Below are 17,082 nucleotides of genomic sequence, written 5' to 3'. Positions count from 1 at the left end.
TTAAATCTTTAGTTAAAATTATTTAGTAATCTGTTGATGTAATGTCAATATGCTTGATAGACTTTTCTAATGCTAACTATCATTGTAATTCTTGGGAAAGCCAAGTTTAGTCATAACATATTTTTTTAATGTTACAGTGCCCAATTAGGTTTGCTAATAATTTATTTGGATTTCTACATGTATGTTCATTCTTGAGACTAATGTATAATTTTTTCTTTCACTATCTTTGTCCTTGCTACCTAATGAATTAGCCATGCATAATTTGCTGGCTAGTTTCCAACTTCTGTATTCTAGAATTGCTTAATAATAAATAATAATAAAGAGACTGCCTCAACTAGCAATTTTGCCTCCCAGGGAACATCTGACAATGTCTGGAGACATTTTCTATTGTCTTTTCTTTGAGGGGAGGTGCTATTGGCCCCTAGAAGATCACAAGATAACCCTACAAAAAAGGATTATCTGGTCTACAATGTCAATAGTGTCACAGTTTAGAAACTCTAATTTAGTCCTCAAAGGTTTGGTAGAATTCACCCGAAAAACTGATTCTGGTGTGTTTTTGAAAGGGGTGTGTGTGTGTGTGTGTGTGTGTGTATGACAGAGGGAGAAGGGACGCAAGTAATGGAGGAAAGAGGAAAACAGAGATTTGCTTACATTTCAGTTTCACTTACATTTCCATTTCTTCTAGTTTATTGATCTATTCACGTCTTTCTTTTTCAGTCTATATAACAATTTATATTGTCCTAGAAAATTAATGCCCTCACCTAATTTTCAAATTTATTGATATAAAGTCTTGCATAGTATTCTCTTAGGACCTTGAAAACATTTCTTCCCTATGTACAATGATATGCACTTTTCCCCCTTATTATTCTTTTCTTTTGAGAGGTGGGGGCTTTTTTTTGTACTTGCTGAAACTTTATTTTATTGATATTTAAAAGTTACTAACTTTTGGCTATACTGATTAACCTAACTTTCTAATTTCATTAATTTCTGCTTTTCTCTTTATTAATTCCTACTGTCTTTGGATTATTTTCCTGTTTTGAGTTGCACTTTTTTCATACTTTGAACTTTTCATACTTAGAGTTCAGCTAATTTTAATCTTTATTTTCTAATATACTTGTTTTCAAATATAAATTTCTGAGGACCAATTTTGCTACATTCCACAGGTTTTGGTTTATAGTATTCTTCTAAATAGTTTTTAAATTTTATTTTGATTTGTTCTATAACTCCCAAATAATTTGAAAGTGTGTGAATTTCTTTTTCCTCTGCTAAATACTTTTTTGAGAGGAGGGCTTTGTTTGTTGAACTTTTTTTATATAGTGGTAAATAAAGAGATTAACTTTTTAGAACTGGTTGAGATACCCTTTTAGTTGTAGTAAAGGGCCAATTTTTATTTTATTTTAAAATAAAAATTTTAAATAAATAAATAAAATTAAAGATTTTATTTACTTGACAGAGAGACACAGCAAGAGAAGGAACACAAGCACGGAGAGTGGGAGAGGGAGAAGCAGGCTTCCCGCTGAGCAGGGAGCCCAATGCGGGGCTCTATTCCAGGACCCTGGGATCATGACCTGAGCTGAAGGCAGACGCTTAACGACTGAGCCACCCAGGCACCCCAGTAAATGGCCAATTTTAGTGAATACTGCAAATATCAGGAAAAGAAATCATAGATGAGCCTGAGAAATGACACAGTAGAAATGATGCTATCAGCCCTGATAAGTGAACCTGACTGAGCCTCTTTGAATTTCATGGGCAGGTAAGAGAAAAATAAATATTTATCTTGTTTAAGATGCTGTTATTTCATTCATTTGGTTTTGTATTGTTACACATGTAGCCAAACTCAACCCCTAAACTCAAGATAGTACTTTTTTTGAGAGAACTATTCTTTTTAAACTGTGGATTCAATCCTTTGTTGGAATTCTATCAATTTTTACTTTATATATGGTGCATCATGGTTCTTAGGACTTAGTGAGTTATTCTTTTTTAAAAAATATGAAATATATTTATCCCTATTAATGCTTTTTGTCTTAAACTCTATTTTATATGGCATTGTTACATCTGCTTTTTGTTTGCATTTGTATATATTTCCCATTTCCTTCTACCTTCACCCTTCATTTGTCAAATTGTTTCAGCTCTTCGTTTTAAAAGTATATGGCTAGACTACTCTGGAAAACAGTATGAGGTTCCTCAAAAAGTTAAAAATAGAACTACCCTACAATCCAATAATTGCACTACTAGGTATCACTCAAAGAATACAAAAGTATGAATTCGAGGGCGCCTGGGTGGCTCAGTTGGTTAAGTGACTGCCCTTGGCTCTGGTCATGATTCCAGGGTCCTGGGATCGAGTCCCACATCGGGCTCCCACTGCTCTGCGGGGAGCCTGCTTCTCCCTCTGCCTCTGCCTGCCACTCTCCCTGCTTGTGCTCTCTCTCTCTCTGTCAAATAAATAAATAAAATCTTTAAAAAAAATACTAATTCGAAGGGATATATGCACCTCTCTGTTTACAGCAGCATTATCAACAATAGCCAAATGGAAAGAGCCCAAATGTCCATCGACTAACGAATGGATAAAGGAGATAGATATTCATACACACATACACATACACACACACATAGAGTATTACTCAGCTGTAAAAAAGAATGAAATCTTGCTATTTGCAATGATGTGGATGGAGCTAGAGATTATTATGCTAAGTGAAATAGAGAAAGACAAATACCATATGATTTCACTCATATGTGGAATTTAAGAAACAAAACAGATGAATATTGGGGGGAAAAAGAGAGGCAAATGATAAAACAGACTCTTTATAAACTATAGAGGACAAACTGAGGGTTGCTGGAGGGAAGGTGGGCAGGGGGGAATGGGTTAAATGGGTGATAGGTATTAAGGAGGGCACTTATTGTGATGAGCACTGGGTGTTGTATGTAAGTGATGAATCACTAAATCCTACACCTGAAAGAAACTAATATTACACTGTATGTTAACTGGAATTTTAAAATTTGGAAGAGGGAAAAATAGTATACGGCTATATTTGTATATACATTACACAGAAGCACCTCTGTCACATATTTGATTACAGATATGTTTGGAACTATTTATGGCATTTTATTTATTTTCTATTTATAATGTGTTCTAGCTATTTTATCCACCCTTCTATTCCTGCCTTTTGTAGGACTGATTAAGTTTTCTTTGTTTCATCTTTATTCTACTATTTTAAAGCTTACACACTGCATTTTATGTTGGTTACCCTCACATGTTTAATATACACACATGAATTCACATTTTTCCAACAATATATAAGTAAATCAGTATTCATTTATTCCTCTACCTCCATCCCCAAACAAAAAAAAGAACTTGGGTAAACTTTTGTTTCCCTCATTTATCTTCCCACCTTCAACCCATATTGATCTCATCTGAAATTTTAGTACTAGATTTTAAAATTTTTGTAATTAATACATATTTAGAATTAGTAAGTTTCACTAATTACTTTGGTTACCACTACACCTCTGTCAGTATGTATTAATTATGAATTAATGAAAGACAATCATATTTTTCATTGAGAATTTCCCTATGGACTATTTTCAGGAAGAATGGGGGAAGATGGAGATGTGCCACACCAGAAGCTAGCTTTCTGGGGGGTATGTTCCTTGTTTTTCATGAGCATCATGAACCCCCTGGAGTACCATCTATCTCTCTAACCCAAGCTCCCATACTTACTACTTCCACCTGGAGACAGTCATCCCATTGCTGATGACTGCCCAAAGGCAGAGGGGATATGAGATGAACTGATATTAACTAACTAACTTCCACTGAAGTAACCCAACCAATTACCCTATTCATTATCCTCACACCTATACCTTCTGCAAGAGTATTCTATGCAAGTCATGGGCCACAATTTCCCTCTTCAATCCAATCCTATTTTCCTCCTTCAGAAATATGTTTTTGGTCTACTGGATACAGGGCTTGGTATTTTTTTTTTTTAAGAGAGAGAGAGTGTGGTGCATGCAAGCATTGGGGAAGGGCAGAGGGAGAGGGAGAGAATCTTTTTAAAATTTTTTTATTTTATTTTTTATTTTATTACGTTAGTCACATCATTAGTTTTTGATGTGGTGATCCACGATCCATTGTTTTCATATAACACCCAGTGCTCCATGCAGTACGTGCCCTCCTTAATACCCATCACCGGGCTAATCTTTCCCCCCCTCCCCCCTCTAAAACCCTGTTTGTTTCTCAGAGTCCAGAGTCTCTCATGGTTCATCTCTCCCTCCGATTCCCCCCCTTCATTTTTCCCTTAATGCCCTCCATGCTATTCCTTATGTTCCACAAATAAGTGAAACCAGATGATAATTGACTTTCTCTGCTTGACTTACTGCACTTAGCATAATCTCCTCCAGTCCCATCCATGTTGATGTAAAAGTTGGGTATTCATCCTTTCTGATGATTGAGTAACATTCCAGTGTATATATGGACCACATCTTCCTTATCCATTCATCTGTTGAAGGGCATCTCGGCTCTTTCCACAGTTTGGCTATTGTGGACATTGCTGCTATGAACATTGGGGTGCATATGGCCCTTCTTTTCACTACATCCGTGTCTTTGGGGTAAATACCCAGGAGTGCAATTGCTGGGTCATAGGATAGCTCTATTTTTAATTTTTTGAGGCACCTCCACACTGTTTTCCAAAGTGGCTGTACCAACTTGCATTCCCACCAACAGTGTAAGAGGGTTCCCCTTTCTGCACAACCTCTCCAACATTTGTTGTTTGTTTCCTTGTCCATTTTTGCCATTCTAACTGGTGTAAGGTGGTATCTCAATGTGGTTTTGATTTGAATTTCCCTGATGGCTAATGATGATGAACATTTTTTCATGTTCTGTTAGCCATTTGTATGTCTTCTTCAGAGAAGTGTCTTTTCATGTCTCCTGCCCATTTTTTGACTTAATTATTTGTTTTTTGGGTGCTGAGTTTGAGAAGTTCTTTATAGATCTTGGATACCAGCCCTTTATCTGTAGTGTCATTTGCAAATATCTTCTCCCATTCTGTGGGTTGCCTCTTTGTTTTGCTGACTGTTTCCTTTGCTGTGCAGAAGCTTTTTATCTTGATGAAGTCCCAAAAGTTCTTTTTGCTTTTGTTTCACTAGCTTTTGGAGATGTATCTTGAAAGGAGTTGCTGTGGCCAATGTAAAAGAAGTTACTGCCTATGTTCTCCTCTAGGATTTTGATGGATTCTTGTCTCACAGTAGGTCTTTCATCTATTTTATCTTTGTGTATGGTGGTAGAGAATGATCAAGTTTCATTCTTCTGCATGTGGCTGTTCAATTTTCCCAGCACCATTTATTGAAGAGACTGTCTTTTCTCCATTGCATATTTTTTCCTGCTTTGTCAAAGATTATTTGACCACAGAGTTGAGTGTCCATATCTGGGCTCTCTATTCTGGTCCATTGGTCTATATGTCTGTTTTTGTGCCAGTACCATGCTGTCTTGGTGATCACAGCTTTGTAATATAGCTTGAAATCGGGCAACATGATGCCCCCAGCTTTTTCTTTTTCAACATTTCCTTGGCGATTCAGGGTCTTTTCTGATTCCATACAAATTTTAAGATTGTTCCAGCACTTTGAAAAATGTCATTGGAATTTTGATCGGGATGGCATTGAAGGTATGGATTGCTCTGGGTAGCATAGACATTTTAACAATGTTTATTCTTCCGATCCATGAGCATGGAATGTTTTTCCATCTTTTTGTGTCTTCTTCAATTTCTTTCATGAGTGTTCTGTAGTTCCTAGAGTATAGATGCTTTACCTCTTTGGTTAGGTTTATTCCAAGGTATCTTATGGTTTTTGGTGTTATTATAAATGGAATCATTTCTCTAATTTCTCTTTCTACAGTTGCATTGTTAGTGTATAAGAAAACAACTGATTTCTGTGCATTGATTTTGTATCCTGCCACATTACTGAACTTCTGTATGAGTTCCAGTAACTTGGGGGTGGTGTCTTTTGGGTTTTCCACATAAAGTATCATGTCATCTGCGAAAAGAGAGTTTGACTTCTTCTTTGCCAATTTGAATACCTTTTATTTCTTTTTGTTGTCTGATTGCTGTTGCTAGGACTTCTAGTACTATGTTGAACAATAGTGGTGAGAGTGGGCATCCTTGACGTGTTCCTGATCTTAAGGGAAAGGCTCTCAGCTTTTCCCCATTGAGGTTGATATTCACTGTGGGTTTTACACAGATGGATTTTATGAACTTGAGGGATGTTCCCTCTATCCCTATACTCTGAAGAGTTTTAATCAGGAAAGGATGCTGTATTTTGTCAAATGCTTTTTCTGCATCAATTGAGAGGACCATATGGTTCTTCTCTCTCCTTTTATTAATGTGTTCTATACATTGATTGATTTGTGAATGTTGAACCACCCTTGCATCCCGGGGATAAATCCCACTTGGTCGTGGTGGATGATCCTTTTAATGTATTGTTGGATCCTATTAGCTAGGATTTTGTTGAGGATTTTGGGATCCATATTCATCAGGGATATCGATCTGAAATTCTCCTTTTTGATGGGGTCTTTGCCTGATTTGGGGATTAAGGTAATGCTGGCCTCATAGAATGAGTCTGGAAGCTTTCCTTGTGTTTCTATTTTTTGAAACAGCTTCAGGAGAATAGGTATTATTTCTTCTTTGAATGTTTGGTAGAATTCCCCAGGGAATCCATCAGGCCCTGCACTCTTGTTTTTTGGGAGGTTTTTGATCACTGCTTCAATCTCGTTACTGGTTATTGGCCTATTCAGGTTGTCAGTTTCTTCCTGTTTCAGTCTTGGCAGCTTACAGTTTTCCAGGAAGGCATCCATTTTATCCAGATTGCTCAGTTTATTGGCATATAGTTGTTGATAATAATTTCTAATAATTGTTTCTATTTCCTTGGTGTTAGTCATGATCTCTCCCCTTCCATTCATAATTTTATTAATTTGGGTCCTTTCTCTTTTCTTTTGGATAAGTCTGGCCAGTGGTTTATCAATCTTATTAATTCTTTCAAAGAACCAGCTTCTAGTTTCGTTGATCTGATCTACTGTGTTTCTGGTTTCTAATTCATTGATCTCTGCTCTAATCTTAATTATTTCTCTTCTAATGTGTGGGTTAGGCATCGTTTGTTGCTTTTTCTCTAGTTCTTTAAGGTGTAGAGTTAGTTGGTGAATTCGGGATTTTTCTATTTTTTGAGTGAGGCTTGGTTGGCTATGTGTTTCCCCCTTAGGACCGCCTTTGCAGTATCCCATAGGTTTTGGACCGATGTGTTTTCATTCTCATTGGTTTCCATGAATTGTTTAAGTTCTTCTTTGATTTCCTGGTTGACCTAAACATTCTTGAGCAGAGTGGTTTTTAGCTTCCAAGCGTTTGAATTTTGCCAAATTTTTTCTTGTGGTTGAATTCCAGTTTTAAAGCATTGTGGTCTGAGAATATGCAGGGAATAATCTCAATCTTTTGGTATCGGTTGAGACCTGATTTGTCACCCAGTATGTGGTCTATTCTGGAGAAAGTTCCATGTGTACTCAAGAAGAATGAGTATTCTGTTGTTTTAGAGTGGAATGTTCTGTATGTATCTATGAGGTCCATCTGGTCCAGTGTGTCATTCAAAGCTCTTGTTTCTTTGTTGATTTTCTGCTTAGATGATATGTCTATTGCTGAGAGTGGAGTATTGAGGTCTCTTACAATTAACGTATTGTTATCAATATGACTCTTTATTTTGGTTAACAGTTGGCTTATGTAGATGGCTGCTCCCATGTTGGAGGCATAGAGATTTACAATTGTTAGATCTTCTTGTTGATAGACCCTTTAAGAATGATAGAGTGTCCTTCTGTGTCTCTAACTACTGTTTTTAGTTTAAAATCTAATATGTCTGATATAAGAATTGCTATCCCAGCTTTCTTTTGAGGTCCGATGTCATGGAAGATGGAGCTCCATCCCTTCACTTTCAGTCTGGATGTATCTTTAGGTTCAAAATGAGTCTCTTATGGACAGCATACGGATGGGTCCTCTTTTTATCCAATCTGCAACCCTGTGCCATTTTATGGGAGCATTTAGACCATTCACATTGAAAGTGATTATTGAAAGATATGAATTGTCATCATGTTGCCTGTGAAGACCTTGTTTTTATAGATTGTCCCTGTAAATTTCTGTTGTATATCACTTTTGGGGTCTTTCTCCTTTTATAGAACCCCCCCTTAATATTTCTTACAGGGCCAGCTTAGTGGTCACATATTCTTTCAGTTTCTGCCAGTCCTGGAAGCTCTGCATCTCTCCATCCATTCTAAATGATAGTCTTGCCAGATAAAGTATTCTTGGCTACATGTTCTTCTCGTTTAGTACCCTGAATATGTCTTGCCAGGCCTTTCTGGCTTGCCAAGTCTCTGTGGATAGGTCTGACGTTATTCTGATGTTCCTCCCTCTGTACATAAGGAATCTCTTCCCCATAACTGCCCTTAAGATGGTTTCCTTGGTTCTAAGATTTGCAAGTTTTACTATTACATGCCAGGGTGTTGGCCCGTTTTCCTTGATTTTGGGAAGGGTCCTCTCTGCCTCTAGGACACGAATGTTTGTTTCATTCCCCAGATTAGGTAAGTTCTCAGCTATGATTTGCTCAAATATAACTTCTAGTCCTCTCTCTCCAACCCCTCCAGGATTCCAGTAATTCTGACATTGGAATGCTTCATGGTGTCGCTTATTTCTCTGATTCTATTTTCATGGATTTGGAGTTATTTTTCCCTGGCCTCCTCTTTTTTCTTTTTATCCATTAAATTGTCTTCCAGGTCACTAATTCATTCTTCTGCCTCACTTACCCTAGCTGTTAGATTATCTAGATTAGATTGGATCTCATTGATAGCATTTTTAAGTTCTGCCAATTCAGCTTTCATTTCTGCCCTTAGAGACTCTATGTTGCCATTAATTGACTTCTCCATTCTAGCTATTGTCTTCACAATTGCTAGCCTGAATTCCATCTCCGACATCTTGGTTATATCTGCATCCATTTGTAAATCTGCAGCATAAGTCATAATCTCTAAGTCTTTCCTATTTTGGGGGTTCCTCCTTCTAGTCATTCTGTTGATGGGTGTTTGAGGTAATGTATATAGAGTCCAAATTATTGACCACAACCCAAGCAAAATGCACCTGTTTTCTAGGGACCTTAGGGTTGCTGGTCTTTTGTTTTCCCAGCCTGTCTTCTGGGGGAGGGCCCTGCCGCGCTGTTACTCAGGCAACCCTGTTTGGGCAGAGCTGCCCTGCCCCCCTTTAGTGGGGGATGGGCTCAGTGGGAACCAGTTTTTTGGGGCTTTTGTTCTCTGGCAGCTTTCCCTGCTGGCTTTCCACGTCTCTTCTGAGAGAGCAAAAGAGACCATTTCCAACCCTCTGCCTCAGAGCAGAGAGATCGCAGTCTGTTCTTCAGTGAGCTCTCCGGGCCACAGTCTCTGTTTCTGTCCGTGCTGCTATAAACTGCAGCGGCCTGGGTTGTGCACCCCTCCACAGTGCTCCCAGTCCTGCCTCCAGGTCAGGGCACGTTTCAGAGCACTTTTGTGCTTCTAGAACCGCCAGCCGCCCCCAGTTCTCAGGCCTGGCCCTGCCGCTCCGGTTTCCATCTAAGTCCTTTCCCTGCCACTACTGGTCTGTGAGTCTGTGCCCCGTCCCCAACGCGGGAGGCTATCGCTCACCGGCGGCGTAGGATCCCCACGGCCAGGCTCCCTCCCACTGCTGTTTATCCTCTGGTATCTGCCCGCAGAATCACAGCTCCCGCTTTGTACCTCAAAACCAACCACCTGCGATCTTCTGTTTGTAGAGATCCAGATCTATCTTCTTACATCTCAGGCTGAATTTGTGGGTGCTCAGAGTAGTCTGGTAGGTATCCAGCTCAATTCCGGGGACCAGTTGGAATAGAGTCCCCTACTCCTCTGCCATCTTTTCTCAAATCCTCTCTACCCCAAGAGAAAGACTCTTAAGCATTTAGTCCAAGCAAATATTTAATTTATACTATTAAAAAACAAATGCCTACCTGCATGTTGTTTTCCTTCTGTCTAAAGTCAATATTGGCAAGCTTTGCCTGCTTCACGGAACTTTCTTCTTTTTTATCTAGGTTATTAAATTGTACAACTTCAAATGAATTCTAGAGATAGAATCAAATATTATGCCCAACATTCAACCTAACCTTGTAATTTAAAAAATTAAGTTACATGAATATTTAAATTAAAATATAGAAATATGAAATTTCTACATAACTCTTAATTCCTCACTATATAACAGTTATTACAATAAGCATGAATCTAAAATGAAAACCAGCTTACAAAATTACACCTTTATAATAAGGAACCAAAGAAGACTGGGAGAAAAAGAACAGCTAATAGGGTTAAACTAATACAATGTAGTTAATCTAATTGGCAGAACCATTGAATGAAACATGATCTTAGTGACTAAGTCACAAATATTAACACAAGTCTGCTACCCACTTTAATTATACATATTGATAACACTTCTCAAATGAAAAATGTATTATTCATCCTCCTCTGACAGCTGTGCAACCAGACCAGAACACTTCTTATAATATCTTCTGAGTGATTTCTCTCTCAAAGAAAAAAATAGGTATAGAAGAGGCATATCTTGCTTGCTCTCAGAAAGTAGTACTTTCCTGAGTCTACTGGTCTCTAGTATTGTCTGTTCTTGCTTACCCCAAATGATGATAAAATTGCTTCTATTTCTTCTATGTGTTTGCAGAGAAAACTAAGTTTTTAAATGATTAACAGATACTGTACCTATAACTCTTGGTTCTGAAGAATGCATCTTCATTAGTCTGTCTAATTTCTGAGATTCATGTGGAAGAAATAATTGACTGTCTTGAGGGGTTTTATTCAATGTAAGTGCAGGTTGTTCTTTTTCAAAAAGTCTAAAGAATGAATTACATTAAATATTTAGTAAGCAAAAAAATAATGTATAAAGCTAGAAGAGATATTTATTGACTATATAGTTTAAACTCATTTTGCATACAGTAAAACTGAGTTCCAGAAATTTAACAGATCTGCCCAACATTATTAAATTACTTACTGACATCACAGCTAAAACACACTTTTCCTGAGTAAGTCTAGTACCCTTCTCAGTATACCACACTCTCATTTTTAAAACATAATCATTTTAAAAGAATTTATAAACATGTCAAAAACATTTAAATCAAAACTTTATCCACAAATAGCATGCTGTAGATTTCAGAGTACTTCAAACTTTAAAAACAATTATTCAGAAACAAATCAGCTAGTATGAACCCAGAAATCACTAAAGCAGTATTATAATCATAAATATGTCTTTTTTTTTAATATGTCTTTTAAGTTTTTTACCAGAAGAAAACAAACTCATTGAATTTTTCCTAAATTAAAAAAATAATTTTAGTTATTGATGGTTAAATAATTTAAATAATGGTGTCATTTATAACTATCAAAATAGACATTGAGGAAAAATGACTAACAGTTACATAAGTTCCTCTCAATATAGAGGATTTTTACAGTATTAAAAAGTTGTCAATGAAGTGAAATTCTAATCAATTTCTTCACAGAATTAAAGACAAATTATTATGGTTGTGAGAAATAGGCGGGGGGGGGGAATCAAGGAAATAATAGATCCAAGGAAATGGAATCTGAGAAATTAACTTGGGAGAGGAATGTGTTGAAAAATTAGGACAAGAGCAATGGAGCCTAATGAGACAAATTTAAGAAGAATTTAAAAGGGTACAGGCAGAAAGAGAAAAAGTAGAAATTTTATCAGAAACAGCAACAGTGATACACCTATTTTTCTGTTACAGAACAGACAAAATCAATCTTTTTTTTTAATGCCTCCACCACTGATGTCTCTTTTATCACCATTAGGATGAAAGACAAGGCCACAGATTCAGCAGCATTTTGATTCATCTTCACTCTCTGTGGCAACATAAGAACTGGTCAAGCTGGTGACAGGGGTGATAAAAAGGTAAATACAATGCTGTTCCCGCAACTGTTCCTCTGTTTTACTCCTATTGGTGATCCATCATTGAAAACTGGATGAAACGTACAATGACGGGCTATAAAACAGCAAATGTGCTACTGCTATCTTATTTCTCTCTACACGTTATCCTTGGCCTTACTAAATAACAAGCATATTTGAAAGTTAATCTATAATATTTAAGGGTAAAATCAATATTTTTCAAGAAATAAGCAGAAAAATAGCCTGCATAAATGTATATAGATATACATATGAATATATGAATACTGGTGGCTTGGGATAGAATATAGAATATAGCGGGGAGCCTGGGTGGATCAGTCATTAAGCGTCTGCCTTCAGCTCAGGTCGTGATCCCAGGGTCCTGGGATCAAGCCCCACATCGGGCTCCTTGCTCTGCAGGAAGCTTGCTTCTCCCTCTCCCACTCCCCCTGCTTGTGTTCCTGCTCTTGCTATCTCTCTGTCAAATAAATAAATAAAATATTTTTAAAAAAAGAATATAGAATATAGAACCAAATGCTTAGATGCAGAATAACTATTCACATAAAATCCCATTTTAAAGTTCACCTAGGGGTGCCTGGGTGGCTTGGTCAGTTGACCATCTAACTCTTGATCTTGGCTCAGGTCATGATCTCAGGATCACGAGATCAAGTGATGGGTTCAGCTCCATGCTCAGTGTGTAGTCTGCTTGAGATTCTCTCCTTCTCCCTGTGTCCCTCCCCCCCCACTCGTGCGTGCTCTCTAAATAAAATCTTTATAAAAAATAGTTTACCTATACCTTTCTTTCAAATCCTTTATCTTTTCTATATTTTTATTTTTTTCTTCCAGAGTTTCTGCAAGATTCTTAGTTTCATGGAGTCTTGCAATATGCTAAAAAGAAAAATGACAAAGCAAAACAAAATAATTATCTGTGAAGCATTAAAGAACATATGCTTCATCTTAACTAATGAATATGATTTTTTCTACATAATTACAGGATTTATGTTTTTGTGGCATCAGCTATCTTTTAGTGAAAGTTGCTAAAACAGGGTCAAAATTAACAATAAATCATACTCCTTTAACTTTTCCTTACAACTCCATTAGCAAACCTAGATTCAATGAACTTCCATCTTCTTTTTTAAAAAGGTCAGAAGCAAAATAGATATCAATTCCCTATATATAGACATAGTTACCATATATTTTAAAGGAAGGAGCATCTACTTTATTATTAAAATGATTTTATTGTTATTTGGAACCTTATGCCTAAGAATGGTTAATATATCTTCTTTAACACCTTTCAAAAAATTCAGAAAATTAGCTGTTCAATTTTTTTCTCAGAATTTGGAAATAACTTTGATGGGTTCTCAGTCAATGAAAGCCATTTCAGTAGAGGACAGTAACAATGTATTCAAGAAAATATGCACCATCAATCTTAAAGGCTAAACTAGTTCTAGCCTAGTTCTATACAGATTATAGCCATAAATTTTCAAGATTAAATTCTTTAAACAATTTACTGTCTTGTTCTCTTTTTTGACAACACTGTTGTAGCCTTTAAGTTCCTGTTATTAAGCTGTATCTTGTACTTTATTCATCTTTTTTCAGCTGCCAAAGAAAAACTATTCCCTAAAACTCATAACTAAATATGCTCAGTACCTAAAACACATATTGGCTCCAAAGGTAATCTGAGGTAAATAAATTTTCATAAGTCTTTCTCCATATTTAGGCTCTTTAGAAATAGCTCTTCTAAGACTGTCAGTTAACATAGCATTATACTTATACATTAGTACATATATTAGAAACATATTACAAAATATATACCTGGTTTAAATAATTAATTTCTATTTCCACTTCATCTACTTCTTCCTTCAATTCAGATGAACTTTTGGAATAATTGCTGGCATGTTTAAGAATATCTTGTGTTTTACATCTCATATTAGCCCTTTTATGTTAAGGAACTATGTTATACAAGTAAATTTTATATTTGTAATATATGTACCATATCAGAAATAGTTAATATTATGTAACTTTATATATGTTCCATATAAACAATAAGCAATATTAATAACAGTATCTGAAAAGAGGTAAAACTAACATAAATATTTGGCAAACTGACAAAGATAATTTATTGCTTACCTATGTTATATATTGAGCTTAAAAATTTTTCATCCAAAATGTTAGAATTTTTCCTTTTACTTAAATATTTCATATAGTTTTTTGCTTTTGTTTTTTTACCCAAGTTCATCATGTCATTTGGCATGACTAATAATGCATAATCAATTCAGGTCGAAATTTAACTTCTTGTGTTTCCATTGTTTATTATGCCAAAGTCGACTTTAAAAATCCAACCAGGGTGCCTGGGTGGCTCAATCAGCTAGGTGTCTGAATCTTGATTTTGGTTCAGGTTGTGGTCTCAGGGCCATGGGATCAAGCCCACAGCAGGGCTCTGCGCTCAGCAGAGCGTCTGCTTGGGACTCTCTCTCTCCCTCTGAACCTCACCCCCAAGAATAAATAAATAAATAAATCTTTTAAAAATATTAATTAATTAATTAAAATCCACCCAATTTCCCTTTTCTTGCTCTGTAAGTTTCATTGGTGCAGCCTGCAGGACTCAGAAGACAGCTAGATCTTCCATCTGGGCTTTCTGCTTAAACTAGATTTATACCCAATTTCAAAGATTTTTTTTAAGATTTTATTTATTTGACAGAGAGAGAAAGACAGTGAGAGAGGAAACACAAGCAGGGGGAGAGGGAGAAGCAGGCTCCCCGCTGAGCAGGGAGCCCGACACGAGGCTCGATCCAAGGACCCTGGGATCATGACCTGAGCCAAAAGCAGACGCTTAATGACTGAGCCACCCAGGCACCCATATAACCAATTTCAAGTACAGAATTTCTCAGCTGTTAACAGACATCCTGCATAGTTATTAATTACTACAATTTCCTAAGTTACTCTACAAACCATTTAGAACTTAAAAATTAATAGAATAGTAGTAGTGAACAAGAACTCCAGAGAAAATCTGTCTACTTAAGACAGAATATTTCCTACTCTGCCTTAAAATATATATGCTAGAACATAAAATTTCAGATGAACATTGTTTATGATGCTATACTGTTTAAAATAAGTATCAATTAAAATTTTGATATAGACATTTAAATCCTAATCTTCAATTTTCCCTACCTCCATCACCTCTTCTTGTTTCTCACATAATCTTATATTTCATCCCTTCCTACATCAAACTTCCTAAATTTCTGCTATACCTCATGCATCAACCAACCTCTGCCTCTTCCCACTGAGAAGTTACAACACAGATAGGCAGGAAATAAACAACTAAAAACAGAATAAGCTAAAACCTAAACATGAAGAGAGCAAGCAGCAAAAGGGTTAAAAGGATGATTTAGGATGAAGCAGAATGAAGCCAGGTAGAATGCAGGGATAAAGAAGACTTAGTATAAACAGTGGAGTTATAATCTGATAGGAAAGCATACGATGGATTGTAGAGGTTGGAAGAGGATTAAAGTTCTAAGTTCATCATCAGGGAAGATCTCCTGGACAAAAAGATGAGACTTAGACCAATTAAGAATTACTTAATCATCTAATACAATGCCACTGTATTAGAATTGTTTACATGTCTGTCTCCCCTACTAAACTGTGAGCTTCTTGCAAAAAGCTCTGTAACTTGAGGATTGCCTGGCACAAGGTAGGTACCCAATGAATTTCTATAGATGAGTAGATAATTATGACTCACCTCCTCACCACCTCCCACCCTGATTTAAGTGGAACTCTTTCTTTGGTAAGACAGAGCAAGATGACTTTTTGATTGGTTTGGTTGCTAAGATACACCACTTAAAGTCAACACATATACCACTTTCTTCTCATTAAAACTGCTTGTTCTCATCACATGCACACATATGAAAACTAATCCCAAATGACCTTTTTTTATTTTTTTATTTTTTAAATTTTATTTTATTATGTTAGTCACCATACAATACATCATTAGTTTTTGATGTGGTGATCCACGATTCATTGTTTTCGTATAACACCCAGTGCTCCATGCAGTACGTGCCCTCCCTAATACCCATACCAGGCTAACCCAAACCCCCCCACCCCCTCCCCTCTAGAACCCTCAGTTTGTTTCTCAGAGTCCATAGTCTCTCATGGTTCATCTCTCCCTCTGACTTGCCCCCCTTCATTTTTCCCTTCCTTCAGGCTGCGATCTCTCCGCTCTGAGGCAGAGGGTTGGAAACGGTCTCTTCTGCATCACCAAATGACCTTTAAAGTAACCTCTAAGTTTTTTTAATTAAACAAACAAAAAAAACCCAAATCAATTTGCTTCTTACCAGGGAATCATAATAACAAAATACAGAAATAATACTTATATAATAAAAATTCTAGGTAGAAATATTTTGTGGATACATATGTAATGTCCATTTAGCAAGTGATGGAAAAGGAGCAGGCACTGAAAAACAAAATCATATTTTAGTTTGATTCATTATTCCTTTCATTACAAATAGATACCATTATTTAAACAACATATAACAAAAACATTAATACCTAGAAATTCCATAAAGATAGATTCATTCATTTTTAGTTGTTCAGTACATGCCAACACTCTATTTTGAATTTCTTCGTGTTCTCTTTTCTTCTCATAATATTCATGTGAAAGGGATGTTTCTGAGTATTTTAACTGATATTGCTTCAAAACATCTTTATACTGACATATATAACCATGGTACATTTTTCTGTTAAAATCAAAAGAAATGATGTCAATATAACAAGAACATATCTAAAAACTTTCTAAGTGTCACCTGTTAAAGTCTAATAAGTTAAGCATAAAAGGTAAGTCAAATGCCAACTTATCCCCGTTTCCTTCAATACTCTCTGCCTTTCAAATTTTCCTTTACTCCATCACACTTTTCAACTGTCTCCTTTCTCTTCACTACCTGTTATTCATTCCTTAATCCTCTTCAATTTAACTTTTACTCCCACCATTCCAAAGAAACTTGCCCTTCCCCCCACACCAAAAAAAAAAAAAAAGAAATGAAACTGCCCTTCCCAAGGTCACCAATGATCTAATTGTCTAATTCAGTGATCTCTTTTTATTTCTCATCCTAATTGATACTGC

The 17,082-nt window shown here is 36.3% G+C and overlaps 1 protein-coding gene across 3 annotated transcripts in view; it reads right to left on the bottom strand.

Annotated features, from left to right (window-relative positions):
• The window catches only part of CUNH14orf39 (chromosome unknown C14orf39 homolog), a 54,911-nt gene that overhangs the window by 20,014 nt on the left and 17,815 nt on the right, over positions 1-17,082 (bottom strand). For 2 of the 3 annotated variants that reach the window (XM_028099129.1, XM_088025036.1), the window contains exons 5-10: positions 16,512-16,699; positions 16,374-16,416; positions 13,782-13,902; positions 12,763-12,854; positions 10,775-10,905; positions 10,021-10,097 (exon numbers count right to left, since the gene is read on the bottom strand). In XM_028099129.1, coding sequence (XP_027954930.1) covers positions 10,021-10,097; positions 10,775-10,905; positions 12,763-12,854; positions 13,782-13,902; positions 16,374-16,416; positions 16,512-16,699 — 652 coding nt within the window. Of the gene's footprint in view, positions 1-10,020; positions 10,098-10,774; positions 10,906-12,756; positions 12,855-13,781; positions 13,903-16,373; positions 16,417-16,511; positions 16,700-17,082 lie in introns of all 3 variants that reach the window. The other variant, XM_088025037.1, reaches the window with a different exon arrangement.

The sequence above is a fragment of the Eumetopias jubatus genome, unplaced genomic scaffold (genome assembly GCF_037043125.1).
Source record: "Eumetopias jubatus isolate StellerSeaLion01/CBP00866 unplaced genomic scaffold, mEumJub1_p1.0 scaffold_7, whole genome shotgun sequence".
NCBI classification, from domain to species: Eukaryota; Metazoa; Chordata; class Mammalia; order Carnivora; family Otariidae; genus Eumetopias; species Eumetopias jubatus.
The sequence above is the reverse complement of the archived record's forward strand: the minus strand, read 5'-3'. Positions and strand labels throughout refer to the sequence as shown.